The sequence below is a fragment of the Giraffa tippelskirchi genome, chromosome 5, assembly GCF_054371585.1.
Source record: "Giraffa tippelskirchi isolate mGirTip1 chromosome 5, T2T-mGirTip1v1.2.pri, whole genome shotgun sequence".
NCBI lineage: Eukaryota > Metazoa > Chordata > Mammalia > Artiodactyla > Giraffidae > Giraffa > Giraffa tippelskirchi.
The window spans coordinates 49,890,579-49,906,393 of record NC_137279.1 but is presented as its reverse complement, the minus strand read 5'-3'; the positions used below and the strand labels follow the sequence as shown (position 1 = coordinate 49,906,393).

The following is a 15,815-nucleotide window of genomic DNA, read 5'->3' as shown; positions in this document are numbered from 1 at the left end:
AGAGGCCATCAGACCGGAGGAGTACTCAGAGAGATCTCAGTTGGGAAGGCCAGTGGCAGCAATCCATGAGAAGTGAAATTATATTTGGTGCGGCTGCGGCTATGAGCCACAAGCTGTGGCTCCTTGGCAGCTTGTGGTTCTCGGGGTTACAAGAGGCCCTCTGTCTGCGGCACTCCATGACGTCCTGGTGCTGGTTTTCATGGGGAATTCTCCAGAATCCGCCACCCATCTACCCTGGGACCCACTCCAGGGCCACTCACCAAATGGCACAATGATGGGGCAGGTGATGCTGTAGGCCATGATGACCGTGAAGACACACAGCATCCACGCATACATGGCTCCAAACTCGTACTCGAAGGCCTGGTTCTGGGAGGGGGAGATGGTGAGGAACTTAGGGGTTTGGCCCACCCCAACCCACCTCCATGTTCTTTTAGGTGGTCAGGGAGAACACACTGGGGAGGACTTTGGAAATGGGAGACTCACAGCGACCCCCACCTCTCAAGGAAGGCCCTTTCTGCCCCTCCACAAGCCTCCACCAGCTTCACTTAGCTCACACCCAGACCTCTCAAGGCATGATGACTCATGTTTTCATAGTGTTTTTCTTGTTCTAATCATGTCTACCCAGCAGGCCTGTGAGCCTCCAAAGGACAGAGGGGGTGTGTCTGACTGTAGAATGATCCCCCACAGACTCTGGCGTCAGACCCAACATCAGCTCCGCCCCTTCGAGCCGTGTGTCTCAGCCAAGCCTTTGACCTCCCTGTGGCTCAGTCCATGCATCTGCAAGGTGGGCTCCAGTAGGGCCCCTCTCACAGGGGCTCTGAAGATTCAGGGACAGGATGCAGGGCCTCTCCTCTCATGGTTCCCACAACAGCAAAGGAGAGTAAAAGAGAACCCCACACACCCAATTTAGAGTCTTAAAACAAATGCCATCAGTCCCAAATGCCTTTGACCTCTGGGGTAATCTAAAAATTTATGCAAATGGAGGGCTATGGGAAAGGAATGTAGGTGGATCTTAGTTGTGTGAATGTGTGTGTGTGTGTGTGTGTGTGTGTGTGTGTGTGTGTGTGTGTGTGAGATCAGGCCAGTTAAAATGCAAAAATCCCCACTCTCTCCTCTGCCCAAGACACAGTGGATGGAGGATGATGTAGCCAGGCCACTTTCACACAGGTTCCTCACACCTCCACTCCCCGCAATGGGGCCCTGGGCCGAACTAAGAGGCCCTGAGCACGGTGCCTGGCACTCCACTAGGTAAACGCGCTTGGTGGGGAGGCTCTAGGACGAAGGCAGTACCTACATCTACCCCTCGTACCTGCTTGACATTCCTGCGGTCGGCTGCGGTCTTGGCCATGACCATGCGGAAGGTGTAGAGAATAAGGCCGGGCAGCCGCAGTAGCTCCATGCCATTGCCGATGAAGGACGAGGCGATGATGTAGTTCACAAAGAAGGCGCCCTGGTCGGGCAGGAAGACGCACCTGGGGAACCACAGGGTGTGCGAGCTGAGCACCCAGAGAGGGAGACGAGCCCGCAGCTGGGCAGAAGAGGGACTGAGAACTGACCATGGATTTGGCCATCTGGCTATCACTGTCAACCTAGACCTGAGTTGGCTGGGTGTGAGTTTGTCTGTGGCTGCCAGCTCCCAAGTCATCAATTTACCCAGCGAGAACCTGAGAAAATTCACTCTCTCCTTTCAGATAGGCATGGCCAGGCCTCCCTGTGAACACTCCTTAGAAAAGTTTATCTTGAACCTTAGGGTCTATATCAGGACCTACAGTGTAGTACAAGAGGGGCTGGGCTGTATCCCAGCTCTGTCTCTTAACTGGCTGGGTAGCTTTGGGCAAGTTCTCCAACACCTCTGGGCCTCAGTCTCCTCATCCGTAAAATGGAAATAGTCATCATTTCTGCCTCATAGCTTGTTGTGAAGATTCAATGAGAAACAGAATAAAGCATTTAGCAGAGCATCTTCTTAAATAACAGGTATTATTATTAAAAGGGTGTGGTATAAGCTGAAAATACTAACAAGGACACACATTTAGAAATAAGTTTAACTCCACTCTCATAGCAGAAATAACCCGGGACCAGACAGTTATTCTGGTTGCAGTGTTACTTACCATTCCTCTTTCCCTTCCCTGGAACCCCTGAGACCTAGCAGTTCCCTCTCCCCAAGAGGTTCTGTTCTCAGTAAGTAAGTTTCAAAGGATGAAGGAGACTGTCACTAATTGAGTTTTAACCTAAAAGATTAACCACATTTCTGCACACATAGTACAAAGTGGGTCAGTTCCCAGGGTGCAGCCCAGCCAGGAAGCTGGAGGGGTGATGGGGAGGCTACAGATGCTGAAGCACAGACTACCCTCCCCCTCTGTCGCCCAAGCCCCAGCCCCTGGGAGACATTCACCCAGGACCTAGAGCCAGAACTCAATGTGGCCGATACTTACTCCAACCTGATAGAGGCCTCCGAGGACGTTTTATCAAAGAGCCACCGGAAGAAAAAATCCAAACTGAAAGAAAAATAAATCCTGTAAGAATTTATTTCCAATACTCCATGTGATCATACCTGTATTTTCTTTCTTTCTTTTTTTTTTTTTTTTCTGCTCTTTTTGATTGTTGTTTGTTTTGTAAAAGGCCTAATCTCAAGATCTACATTGGTTTTCTACATTGCATACACACTGGTTACTTATTACACCATAACTTATCAGGGCCTGCTTTCACAAAAGCTTCCTTCCTCCAAATAACCAAAGCCATGATTAGACTCACTCTCTAAGTGGAAGGTCCATGATAAGTTTCATTTTTAAGCTTTTTTGTTTTCAAGGCAGAAAGAGCCTATCTCTGGAAGTATCAGTGGGCCAGCACAACTGCATTCCAAGGGGGTGTGACAGGTTTGAATGTTGTTAAGGAATTTGCATCCACTTCCAAACCATTTGCATTTTCTTGGAGACAGCCTTCTCTGGATGTGACCTTGGTTTTGAACTTAGAGCAGGAGGTGCTAATGTGTACCTGGTGAGGCCGAGGGAGGGCAGGATCAGCACCATGAAGATCAAGAATATGTAGACTTTGGTCATCATGATCCGGTTCTCTCCTGACCTGCAGGAAGTCAGATGTGAGCCCTCGCAGTCCCTCAGATGCCCCAGGTATTTCCAGAAAGGCCCCTGCTGTGTGCCCATCACGCTGGTAGGCTGGGGGGCCAGAGACCCCCTCCCTCAGGGGTGAGTCTCAGAGAACTCACTTGGTCCAGTGAGATTCCAGCAGTGTAGAGTAGTAGACGATGGTGGGGAGCAGGGCGGAGAAGGACCACAGGAGGAGGGTTGGGAAGAACTGGCTGATGATGGGGTCCTAGAAAACAGTCCGTAGCAGAGAGAGCAGTGAGCCTGGGGGATCTGGGTCATGACCTGTCGGCATGGTGACTCAGTGAACTCGGGGGTTTTGGTCGTATTTGTCCCCTAGAACCAACGCTGTACCTGGTACAGGGTAGATATTCCATAATGTTGGCTGAACAGATGATAACAGCACCTGACATTTGTACAGCTCTTGTACTGATGGCCAGGGCCCCTCCCCAGCCTCCTGCCCACTCAACTCCCACTGGCCCACTCATAGCTCCCCAAAACTGTGCCATGTTAGTTCCTAATCCGGTCTATGCCTGTTGTACTTGTTATTGCAGTTTCATGGTTCGATTAACTTATTACCTTCTCTGAAAAAAAATGAGCCTTGTAACAATAGAAGATTTCTTTGGAAACTAGGTTGGACACTTTGGAAGGACTTGATAAAGGTGAATTTCTGAAAAATGCTGTTGAATTTAAGAGTAAATTAACTGAAAAAGAGCAAGGAAAATGAAATCTAGGATTCTGTACTTTGAATGGCTTTTTGCATGTATCTTTAAGTTCTTGCTTTACTGTAAGAAACTAAAACCAGAATCACAAACAATGAAATAAGGGTGTGTGTTATGTAAAATAGACAAAGGGGAATTCTAATCAGCAGATCCTTCCTCAAAAGAACAGGCCTTGACCATACACTGTTGTTGTTTAGTTATTAAGTCATGTCCAACTCTTTTGGGACCCCATGGACTGTAGCCCATCATCAGGTTCCTCTGTCCATGGTATTTCCCAGGCAAGAATACTGGAGTGGGTTGCCATTTCCTTCTCCAGGGGATCTTCCCAACTGAGAGATCGAACCTGCGTCTCTTGCATTGGTAGGCAGATTCTTTACCACTGAGCCACCTGGGAAGCCCAACCACACAGTCAGTTCAGTTGCTAAGTCATTTCCAACTCTTTGTGACCCCATGGACTGCAGCACACCTGGCTTCCCTGTCCATCACTAACTCCCAGAGCTTGCTCAGACTCATGTCCATTGAGTCAGTGATGCTATCCAACCATCTCATTCTCTGTTGTCCCCTTCTCCTCATGCCTTCAACCTTTCCCAGCATCAGGGTCTTTTCTAATGAGTCAGTTCTTCAGCTTCAGCTTCAGCATCAGTCCTTCCAATGAATATTCAGGACTGATTTCCTTTAGGATTGACTGGTCTGATCTCCTTGCTGTCCAAGAAACTCTCAAGAATCTTCTCCAACACCACAGTTCAAAAAGCATCAATTCTTCAATGACATGCTGAAAATCTCAACAAAACTTATGCATTTTTAAAATTATCTATTGAGCCATTTATCACAACAGCCCCATGAGTATAACATGGCAGAGTGTTATAGAAGAAAAACCAGTCTTTAGAGGAAAAAGCAAGGCTCAGAATTCATCAGTTAGGGAATGGCACAGTTAGGACCAGGCCCTCAGGCCCTCTGTCCACTGTGTGTTTCCCAGGGTATGATTAACCAAATGCCAAGTGGAACTGAAAAAAATGAGACTGAGGATGATATTTCAGCAAAGCCAATTGTGGCAAACCAAGTAGATGCCATTTTAGGGAGTGTTTAGTTGTTATCAATTCATGTAAGATTTTTCAAAAATCATTCATTAGCTATCTAGAGTAAATAACTTTACAACAAGATTACCAGAAACTGAAATGTAAAAAAAAACAATAATAATTGATTCATGATCCTGCTATCCCAGAGAGCAAAAGACTTTTCATTCTTTGCTAGCCACTCCTCATAGCAGCACACTTCACTGGCACATCACTATGACCACTGCTGAGAGACAATTTTATATCCTGCTCTTATCATAAGCCCCCTATGTCTGCCACAAAATCTATGTAATTTTTTAATGAATGCTTAACAGTCTATCAGACTGAATACACCTCATTCAACTCAAATTTCCCCTACTGTTGAACATTTAGATTGATTCCATTAGAGTTGTATCTATGTCTTTATAGTAACACATATACACATACATATACATGCATGCACACACACACATATATATATATATACATAACATTTCTATAAACACATTGTAATAAATGCTGCCATATATGCCCAGGGCTTAAAAACACAGACATGAGTCGAGTGGTTCAGTTTGAAACTAAACTCCTGGTTTAGTTTGACCCCTATCCTGCCACCCCAGCCCTTGGCCTCATCCCTCCACCTCCCACTCCACCCTCTTATCGCCAGCCCCCCAGGAGGGGCCTTGCAGAACGGTCACTCACATTCAGTGCGTGGATGGGTTTGGTGACGTTGAACTTGTCCATGGTGGACAGGATGATGGAGGGTGTGGTCAGGAAAAATAGCCCCACGAAGAGGATGAAGTTGATGCCCAGCCATTGGAACCACCAGCGGAAGCCCTGAATGGAGAGGTTCTTCCTGCAGAGAGGAGGACACAGGCCCTGGAGGCTTATTTCTCAGGCTCTGGTCACCTAAGACACCAAGAGTGCACTTGGCTAAGGTGGGTCAGAAGGTCAGACTCAGGCAAGGCAAGGCAAGTGACAAGACCAAGGGCTCTGGCTGAGGGCTCATTCTGACCTCAGGAGCACAGGCAAGTGTCCTGCACTGACCTTCAGCTACAAGAAGGTCAAACTTGGGGTCCCTGTGAACTCAGGGGGGAAACAAGTTATTTGCTGCTAACATGGATCCTCAGCTAGAATCTGGGGCCACAACCTACCTGAAGAGACACCATGAGCCCTCAAGCAGACCAAACAAGGCTCCAATGTGACACTTCTCAGATACTAGAGACACATGACTCCCGAGGGGCCCATGAGCTGTGGTGTGAGGAGGAGGGAGGCAGGGGACAAAGGCAAAAGGCCCATCTGGGAACTCCCTGGCTTCTTGCCCCCACCAAGAGCAGAGTGATAACCAGTCCCAAGTTTAGAAAGGTCAGCAAACCAAAGAGCAGAGCTGCCCGGGGCTGCCACACAGCCGGCAGAGGCGAGGGCCCAAAGCTCGCCCTGGACAAGGAACTGAGGCCAGGCTGGACGGCGAGCCGAGCTGGGGCCTCTGCCGGGCCGTCCTCGCCCTGGGCGTCGTGCTTCAGGCTCCCATGGACACAGCTCAGGTTACCAGCTTGTGCCCCAGGCCAGAGGCAGCTGGCACTAAATGCAAGTCTGCCCTTTCTGATACAGTAGCCTCAAGTCACAAGTGGCTGCTGAGTGCTGACATGTGGCTGATCTGGACAGAAATGTGCCAGAAATGTCAAATACATGCTGGATTTCAAAGACCACAACATACGAAAAGGAGACTGTAAAACCTTTCAATTTTTAAAAATTGATTACATGTTGACATGATAACATTATATATATATATATAGGGAGAATTCATAAGAGAGTTAATTTTAATATATTTTTTAGACCTGTTCTTTTAGTTTTTGGGTTTTTTTTGCCACACCACATGGCTTGCAGGATCTCAGTTCCCCGACAAGGGACTGAAGCCAGGCCACAGTAGTGAAAGCCTGGAATCCTAACCATTAGGCCAGCAGAGAACTCCCCAGTTTCTTTTACTTTTTTTAATGTGGCTAAAAGGAAACTTAAAATTACACACACAGCTCCCATTATAATCCTACTGGACACCGCTGATGCCAGGGAGAAACACTGGAGTGAAGCCCTGGATGTGGACAGGCCCCCGCCCCATCATGCCCCTCACCCTGGCCCAGAGGGGTGCAGAAGAGTGTGTCTCCCCGAGTGCTAGGTCACACCTGTGCTTCCAGGTGACTTGGGCAGCTCCACAGGACACCCCAGCCTCTTTCTCACCCCTTCCTAGCTGTGGGCTCACCAGCAGATGTCCTCTGGATAAGTGGCGAAGGTGACCGTCCACCTGGAGATGCCGAGCTCTCTGCTGTGGGACGATGGCTGTGGCTCACCTTTGCACTGAAGGCCCTGACACTTGCAGGCATTGAAGTCCTTCAGGATGCTGCCAGGAAATGCAGAAATGGCCAGGGTCCAGACCCCTCAGGGTACCATGTATACGTGTGGCAAATAGGACCATGTGAGAGTGGAAGCCCCATGGCACAGGACTTCTGCTTTATCATTAGCTTATTATAATTAACGCTATGAAAGAGATGCCATTCTTAGTACACTATGTACAGAACTTTGTTCAATCCTTAGAACAAGCCTGCCAGTCAGGGATTACTGTTACTATTTTACAGACGAGGAAATGCAGGCTCTCAGAGTTAGGTTTGCGTCCCAGCTGTCTGACTACAGCTCCTGTACTGTTCCTATCACCCCAACACAGGGGGCTCCTCCTTGCATGCTGCCCCCCTGCTACACGCTGCCTGTTAGGCTGGGCTCTGGTTGCATCCCTCTGCCGAGGCCATGGGCTCACCTTTTCACTCCCTCACCTCCCCCCAGACCCCCAGCAGCATTAGACTGCCTTACTTATGACCCCAAGATACCCCTCCCTAGGACTCCCACTTCCACCTTCACCACTCTTTCCCCCTTTAGTCTCCCACAAAGAACCCACCAGCCCCCTTACTCCCATCTCAGAACACCTTTCCCCTTCTCACTGGCCTTCCTCCCACCCCGCTTCACTTTAGGGTCTGCAGGGCACATCCAGGGGGTCTGTTCCCAGGGTTCACGATGCCTGAGGCAGGGAAGGCAGGGGGAGGAGCATTTGCTGGGTCACCTCCCTTCCGCATCCCTCTCCTGCCCTCATCCCCTGCTGCTCCCAACACAAGGTGACACGGAGATCCCAGGAATGAGAGTGTTTTAGGACCTAGAGCCTGTGCCGAGGCGAAAACCCACTGCCCTGGGCCAGGCTCCTGTTAGCAGTGAGCCTTCCGCCCCCAGCAGTGCCTCTATAGGGAGATGGGAAGGACACACACAGAAGGAGAATCTGATTCCAGAGTGGATGTATGAAGGAGGGTGGGTACACCCCACCTGGGAAAATGCTGGGCCACAGGGGCAAGAGGATCCCTGGGCAGCTGGTGAGAGCTCGGCAGTGGGGTGAGGATACGACAATCAGAGAGGGGCTCAGCTGCAATCACCCGAGCCCAGTCGTCACACAAACACAGGCTGGTGAGTGGAATGGGTGGCTGTCCCCCATGCTAGCCACACCCAGAGAAGGAGAGGCAGATGCCACAAACAAACCCCAGCGACGGCGGCCCAGCAGGACCATCTCAACCCGAGAGGAACAGCAAGCTGTCTGGAAGCAAAGAACACACCCACACTCACTAGGTGGCCATGGACTTCTCCTGGAAGGTGACGAAGGCCATTCCCAGGGGCTGGTCCTGGACCCTGCATTCCTCCTCTGTGATCCTCTCCATCAGCCTGTCCTTCATGCGCGTGTAGTAGGAGATGGCGTCCTCCTATCAGAGGACACCACCCCTTGTGATGACGTGGCCTTGTGTGGGTGTCAGGAGGCCCAGCACCCATGCCCCCGGTGGGGGGTGGGCCCTCACCCACTCACAACCCCGCACTTCACAGCAGCAGAACTGGCCACAAGGCTTGGGGTTGATGAAGGTCCGCTGGCCTGTCTTCACCTGCAGGTTTGTGTAGTAGGTCAGGCTCTTCTCAGTCTTTTTTCTGTAGCGGGAGGGACAAACGTCAGACTCGCAATCCTGTGGTGTAACTCACAGCCTCCCTACCCGTCATCACCCACTGGTCACCACCAGCTTTCTAAACAAGAAAACGGCAGAGCCACCCTCCTCCCATCCTTGCTGGGGGAGCCGAGGCCAGCAAGGAAGGAAGGTGGGCATCTCAGAGGGAAGGGGTCAGAAAGCTGCAGGCCAGCTTTGCCCATGCCCACCGCCCTGCCAGCCCTCCCTTACCTCTCCTTGCACAGGTAAATCAGCTTGGCCACATTGTAGCATAGCTGGACCTCCACCACTTCACACGTGGGATACGCGTCCCTGTGCCCCGGAAGCAAAAGAAGACCACTGGGAAAGAGAACCCCTGTCCCTGGCAGGGGAGACCCCGAAGACTCCAAGGGTGGCAGAGCAATTACACTTTCATTTCTGCACTAGTGGAGACCTCTTTCCTCTTAGTCTTTTACCAAAGGGGGAAATTTTGAAATATAATACAAAGAGGTCCTTTTTAATAGCAAGAAAGTAACTGCCTGAAACTGATAAGTTTACGTCTACTTGGCTTTAAATCAGCACTTCTGGAGAAAAAATAACACCATCCATTACCTCCTCTGCCCACACAAGAGTATATTTGTTGTTTGCTCCAGGTCATATTTACCTTAGACCATCACTGAAATCCTATTCAGTTTGTGACCCTTTTGAAGATCATAGGTCTAATGAAAGCAAAGGACCCTCAGCCCAGTATATGCATTCACAAATCATAGTAAAATACTGTATGTATACTTATTCTTGGCCAGGTACTGTTAGAACATTAACTTATCTGATCCTCACCATGACCTGTGACGTTTCTGGGCCCACTTTACAGATGAAGAAAATAAACGCCAGAGAGGTAAAATGATTTGTGATCAAGATCACAAAGCTAGTGTGTGTCTAAGCCAGGAAGGGAATCCAGGTGGCCCAGGTTCAGGGCCCATACCTGTACCCACCATACGATGTTCCCTCACCATATACACATAATCATATGTACAACTCCTGGGCTTTCCTGAACCATGTAAATCCCTATCTACTTCATGCCAGGCACCAGGTACTGAGCGTGGAGCCTGGAAAAGTTTACATTTTAGTGAGAGAGAGACAGCCTGAAATTGTCACAATTTCAGGTCCCAATAGGAGGTTTGAGGAAGAGAACAACAGTGAAAGTACCCCTGCTACAAGGCTGATTCACACATCAATCCCCATGGATTGCAGCAGTGTTCACTAGAAGGGCTTCCTAAAATAGGAGAAAGTGTGATTCAGTGTTCGTAATGGGAATGAAAGGACTTTTTTTTTTTTTTCTCTTTTAGGTAATACATTAAGTGGAGCTACTGTTTTCAAAGGGCTTCCCTGATGGCTCAGTGGTAAAGAATCCGACTGCTGATGTAGGACACGCGAGTTAGATCCCTGGGTTAAGAAGATCCCCTGGAGGAGGAAATGGCAACTCACTCCAGTATTCTTGCCTGGAAAATCCCACAGACAGAGGAGCCTGGCAGGCTACAGTCCACGGGGTCACAAAGAGTCGGACACAGCTGGGCACGTACACACGCACTGTTTCCAGATGTTGCTTAACAGGACACTTGGGGGAACTGTTTCAAGGAATCAAGAAAAATGATTCCAGTATCCAGTGTTTACATAGAGAAAAATATTTCTAAAACGCTTTGAGTTTCTGAAAGAGAGGCTAGTCAATAAATTTTAAATATTTCATTTTACAATTCTGTTTGTACTAGTAATTTGTTTAGAAAGTGTTCTTCCTAAATAAGGCAAAGCTAAGCCATGCTGTTGCTTAGTCGCTTCAGTTGTGTTCAACTGTGTGTGACACTATGGACTGTAGCCTGCCAGGCTCCTCTGTCCATGGAATTCTCCAGGCAAGAATACTAGAGTGGGTTGCCGTGCCCTCCTCCAGGGGATCTTCCCAACCAAGGGATCTTCCCAACCCAGGGATCAAACCTGGGTCTCCCGCACTGCAGGCAGATTCTTTACCACTGAGCCATCAGGGAAGCCCCAGCTAAGCCATAGCCAACCCCTAACCCATACTACAAATTAACGACTGCTGATGAGGAAGGAACATAGACTGAAACCTCAGCTCCCTGGCCGGGGTTCCAGCCCTCCAGCCCAGGATCCTGGGAGCCTTCTGGCCTGCTCTCCCCGCACCACCCCCTCTCCTGATGTGCCATATGATGCTCTGCATTCATGGCACTGTACACACATAATTTCCTTCTCACAGGAAAGCCCTTCTCCAGCCTCCCCCTGCAGGGATCCCTGTGCAGTTGCTCAGAGGAGGCTGCTGGAAAGGAGGTTCTGGTGGGAGGGCTCTGAGTGAGCTCTGTGAGGACAGAGCTCTGGACACAGAGTGCTCATTCAAGAAACACACACTGATCAGAAGAATGGACCACGAAATGCAGGCCCAGATCCTTCCCCTCCAAGACTACTCTCTCTCAGACATCTCTTCTTCTGCAAAGTTGACACGGAGAAGCCCAGGGTGAATCCTTTTTTTTTTATGATGGGGAGGGAGGGTTTCCTATGAATCCTTTTCTTTCCCCACTAGCTCTCAAGATGTTTCTCTGTTCCCACACGCTGGCCTGTACTCTGGCTACTGCAGTCACGTGGCTTCTGGCACAGGATGCATCACCCCAGCCCACGCCCTTGCAGCCCCAGCAGAGCTTGCCCACAGTAGCATCCAAGGCTCTGTGGCTGGGCCAGGCACTCCGAGGGTCTCTGTGGGTGCCCAAGCTCTTCTAAGGTGCCTGTCCCACCTGGAGGGCGGCCGCACTCCCCTTCTCTCCCAGCAGAAATGGCCCTGCTCACCGGAAGTGGTTCTCCACCGTCTCCTTCTTGGCATCTCTGGGGAGTCCCGTGACAAACAGCGTCCTCCTCACCTGCCAGAGAAACACACCAGCAAAAGTCACCAGGGCAAGACAGTCTGCAGGAGGACACCCTGTTCAAGCTCTTCACCCTGTTTTCTTCCCCAAGGAAAATAATGGGGGCTCAGGGGCTTAGAGGCTTGTCTTCCAAGCCTGACAGAGTCTTGAAGTCTGTTATTTACATAGCATCTTTTCTAGGCAGTCAAAAATACATTTCCAGGGAATTCCTGGTGGTCCAGAGGTTAGGGCTCTGTGTTTCCACTGCAGGGGCATGAGTTCAACCCCTGGTTAAGGAACTAAGATCCCGCATGCCACACAGTGGCACAGCCAAGAAAAAAATACATTTCCAAAGCAATTTCTATGAGTCTCCTTTGCATGACAAGAGACTGAGAAAGAACCCAGAGAGGGGAGGTGACTCAAAAGAGGTCACACAGCAGATCAGAGTAAGACCCAAGAGCCAACTCATTCGAAAAGACCCTGATGCTTGGAAAGATTGAGGGTAGGAGAAGGGGGCCAACAGAGGATGAGATGGTTGGATGGTAACAGCAACTCAGTGGACGTGAGTTTGAGCAAACTCCGGGAGATGGTGAAGGACAGGAAAGTCTGGTGTGCTATAGTCTGCAGTTCATGGGGTCACAAAGAGTCATACATGACTGAGTGACTCAATAACAACAGAAACTTCCCCTATCCCCATCAAGCTGTGGGCTGCAAAGAGAGAAGGAGCTGCTCTCAATTCAAACTTCTTGGAAGTTACTTAGAATCAGCAACTACAAGCCCAAACCCCACAAATCTAAAGGCTAGTTGGCAAAATGGTGGGTAATAGCCAAATTCTAAAACAATCTATCAAAAAAAATTCTAAATGCCAATTTTGAGCACACACATGCAAGCCTGAGGCCTCCCTTGCACTCACTGCCATTGTGGTGCTGGGGAATAAGCCTTGTGCCACTCCTTTCTGGCTCCCACCTGAGACCCTCCCCAGCATACGGCCAGACCACCCCCTACTCACCAGGCTCTCCTCCTTGTACTTGATGGACTGGGTGTGGTGTCGCATGAAGACCACAGTGAGGATGAGGTAAAGGATAGCGAAGATGGTGTGCAGCCAAAGGAGGTTGTTGCTGTGGGGAGAGGGGAACACTGCATGCCATCAAGGCTGGGCCCCCAGGCAGGGGCTGGAGGGTGGGGGCTGGGCTTGGTTACCTTCATGGCCCTGAGCTGAAGGCCAAAGGCTTCATCAAAACAGATTCCTCCAACAGAGGTGGCATGGCCAGTGCCCCTTTATAGAGGGCACTGTGCTGGCAAATGAACCCCAGCCCCACGTGACACCCCCACGTCTCCTAAGACCCACTGCAAAACAGCAGCAGCCTGGGGCGTGTCCACGCCCATAGCCCAGTGACACGTGCTAGCAGCAAAGAAGCTTTGGGATGCTAACCCTCTCGCTTTGGCCTATCCTGGGCTCCAGAGTCCACCTACTCCTCAGTCTCACCCATCAGCACCCTCATGCCCGGCCACCTTGTACTCACTCAGTCTGCAGGTTTGCAATTGTCGTCCTCCCAAAGCTGTAAGGGTCTTTGTCTGCAGAGAAGCACAGATACTCAGGGTCACACTAGAGATGTGCGGGGGGTAGGGAGAGGCAACCTTGGTTTGTGGAGCTCTGAGGAGGAGGAGGATAAGATATTCAGACCAGTCCGAGGATGGTGACGCTTGTCCAGTCTTCAGAGCTACACCACCCAAGGCCTTTGCTTTACTCCAAGATGCTCCTGACAGCTTCTTCTCAACCTACCTAAAGTCAAATTTTGACTTCATCTTGCTTTGAGATTCTCATGGCATCCCTTTGGAAATCTAGAAACATCCTAAGCCGTTCCCAAAACCAAAGCTGGGAATCACTGGTATAAAAAGTGGGTTCATGGGATTTCCCTGGTGGTTCACTAGTTAGGAATCCACCTTCCTATGCATGGGGTTCGGATTTGATCCCTTGTCAGAGAGTTATTAATAAGATCCCACATGCCTCACAACCAAAAAAAACCAAAACATAAAACAGAAGAAATACTGTAACAAATTCAATAAAGATTTTTTTTAAAATGGTCCACATCAAAAACCCTTAAAAAAAAAAAAAAAAGAAGTGGATTCATGATGGTGTTTTGGATGTTGGATTCCTGTGGGTGCTTGGAAATAGAATTCCTTGCTCTGATTTTCACTCTGAGCATCACAACCATCTTCCAGATCCACTAACTGTGGCCACCTGATTTGGGTGGCAGCAGGAAGCTATAAAACACCCTCTGAAAGCTCCGATCTTACAAAATTTGAGGTCTTCCTCCTACTTAGATATTAGAGTCCCCAACTCTTGGCCCAAGTTTGGGGTGGATTCTCCACCAGATCTTTAATCAAATGGGCCAGTTCAGAAAGTCACCCTGTGACCTCACATCTGAGTTCAGCAGGAATCCCAGAGTTCTGATCCAGCACCGTGAGGCCCTTTCCCCAGGGCTGATGCTCTTCCCAGGGCCGAACGCAGGCAAGACAAGGAGTCCTTACCCAGCAAGTTCCCCGAGAGGTTGACAGGCAGGATGATGCACAGTGACAAGCAGCTGACCACCACCAGCAGGAAGATGATGTGTCTCTGGAAGGACAGGTAGTGGATGGCGTCCTCCCCACACCACTCCAGGATCTGGTCATCGCTGGCCAAGACACACACAGAATCTTAATGAGTAGTGGTACTGGGCCGGGCCCTTGGGGCCTCTCGCGGATTATCGCATTTAATTCTCATGACCGTCCAGGAGGTAGGTCCCAATTTGACCCCCATATTACATATGAGGAAACAGGAACAGAAAAATCACATTAACTTCTACAATCTGGGACTTCCCTGGTAGTCCAGTGGCTAACACTCCATGATCCCCATGCAGGGGGCCTGGGTTTGATCCCTGGTCAGGGAACTAGATCCCACATGCCACCGCTAAGGCCCAGCACAGTCAAATAAATAATATACAAACATTTTTAAAAAATAAACCTTTTACAGTCACCCAGCCTCTAATAGCAGAGCTACAATGTGAACTCCAGAGCCTGCCTCTCAGCCTCCACCCCATTCTCCTGGATGAAAGAACCTGCCACCGCTCCACTTTCTGTCTCTAGAAACATCTGTGCCTATATTTGTATGGGAGTGAGGTGTGTAAGTACAGTTATCCCTCAGCCCTTTCCTGCATCCGTGAAGAAGCAGAGCCATTGACAAGAGAGCTGCTGGGAATCTTCTGAGCAAAGCTGTGTGTGTCAGGCTCACAGCCCCCACCCTTTCTCCTGTCCCCCTCAGACAAACTGGGAGAGAGAGGTGGGGCCACTGTCTTAAACATTGCAAGGCTCTGTCCACCCGACCAGCCCTGCCTCCTCCCTGTGTACCTGCTGTGGCCCCAGAGGTGTGGGGGGGGGCAACCTGCTCCACCCCTTCCCACCCTCAGTGCTGTATCTGGAGGCTCTGGGTCATCTGAGGACTCAGAAAATTAAAATTCTGATTTCTGACAGCCAGACTTTCCTGCTAGAGAGGGAGAAGGCATGGGGGTATCTCTTGTTCCTGACATGAAGGTACCCTGAGGGTCTTGGTCTCAGAAGGCCAGGAAAGCACTGCACTGGGAAGAAGGAACTCAGGGAGGGACTACCCTGGTGGTCCAGCAGTTAGGAACCTGCCTTCCGATGTAGGGGACTGTGAGTGCGATCCCTGGTAGGGGAACTAAGATCTCACAGGCTGTAAAAAAACTAAGCCCACATGCTACAACTAGAGAAGCCCGCACACTGGAACAGGAGGAGCCTGGGCGCCACCATGAAGACCCAGTGCAGCCAAAAGAAAGAAAGAGCGCAAGTAAGAAAGGGCTACAGCAAACTGCCAACATCTGTTGGATCATAGAAAAAGCAAGAGAGTTCCAGAAAAACATCTACTTCTGCTTTATTGACTACACCAAAGCCTTTGACTGGGTGGATCACAATAAACTGTGGAAAATTCTTCAAGAGCTAGGAATACCAGACCACCTTACCTGCCTCCTAAGAAACCTGTATGCAGGTCAAG

The 15,815-nt window shown here is 49.8% G+C and overlaps 1 protein-coding gene across 5 annotated transcripts in view; it reads right to left on the bottom strand.

The window, feature by feature from the left end:
* The window catches only part of TMEM63A (transmembrane protein 63A), a 35,332-nt gene that overhangs the window by 4,770 nt on the left and 14,747 nt on the right, over positions 1-15,815 (bottom strand). For 2 of the 5 annotated variants that reach the window (XR_014054041.1, XM_081491524.1), the window contains exons 7-20: positions 14,300-14,442; positions 13,291-13,342; positions 12,777-12,885; positions 11,715-11,785; positions 9,123-9,203; positions 8,754-8,877; positions 8,527-8,660; positions 7,130-7,267; positions 5,575-5,728; positions 3,221-3,327; positions 2,992-3,078; positions 2,433-2,495; positions 1,310-1,472; positions 261-366 (exon numbers count right to left, since the gene is read on the bottom strand). Coding sequence is in view for 4 of the 5 variants with exons in the window: in XM_081491524.1 (XP_081347650.1) it covers positions 261-366; positions 1,310-1,472; positions 2,433-2,495; positions 2,992-3,078; positions 3,221-3,327; positions 5,575-5,728; positions 7,130-7,267; positions 8,527-8,660; positions 8,754-8,877; positions 9,123-9,203; positions 11,715-11,785; positions 12,777-12,885; positions 13,291-13,342; positions 14,300-14,442 (1,532 nt within the window). In the remaining variant the exon portion in view is untranslated. Of the gene's footprint in view, positions 1-256; positions 367-1,309; positions 1,473-2,432; positions 2,496-2,991; positions 3,079-3,220; positions 3,328-5,574; positions 5,729-7,129; positions 7,268-8,526; positions 8,661-8,753; positions 8,878-9,122; positions 9,204-11,714; positions 11,786-12,776; positions 12,886-13,290; positions 13,343-14,299; positions 14,465-15,815 lie in introns of all 5 variants that reach the window. The other 3 variants (XM_081491526.1, XM_081491527.1, XM_081491525.1) reach the window with 2 other exon arrangements.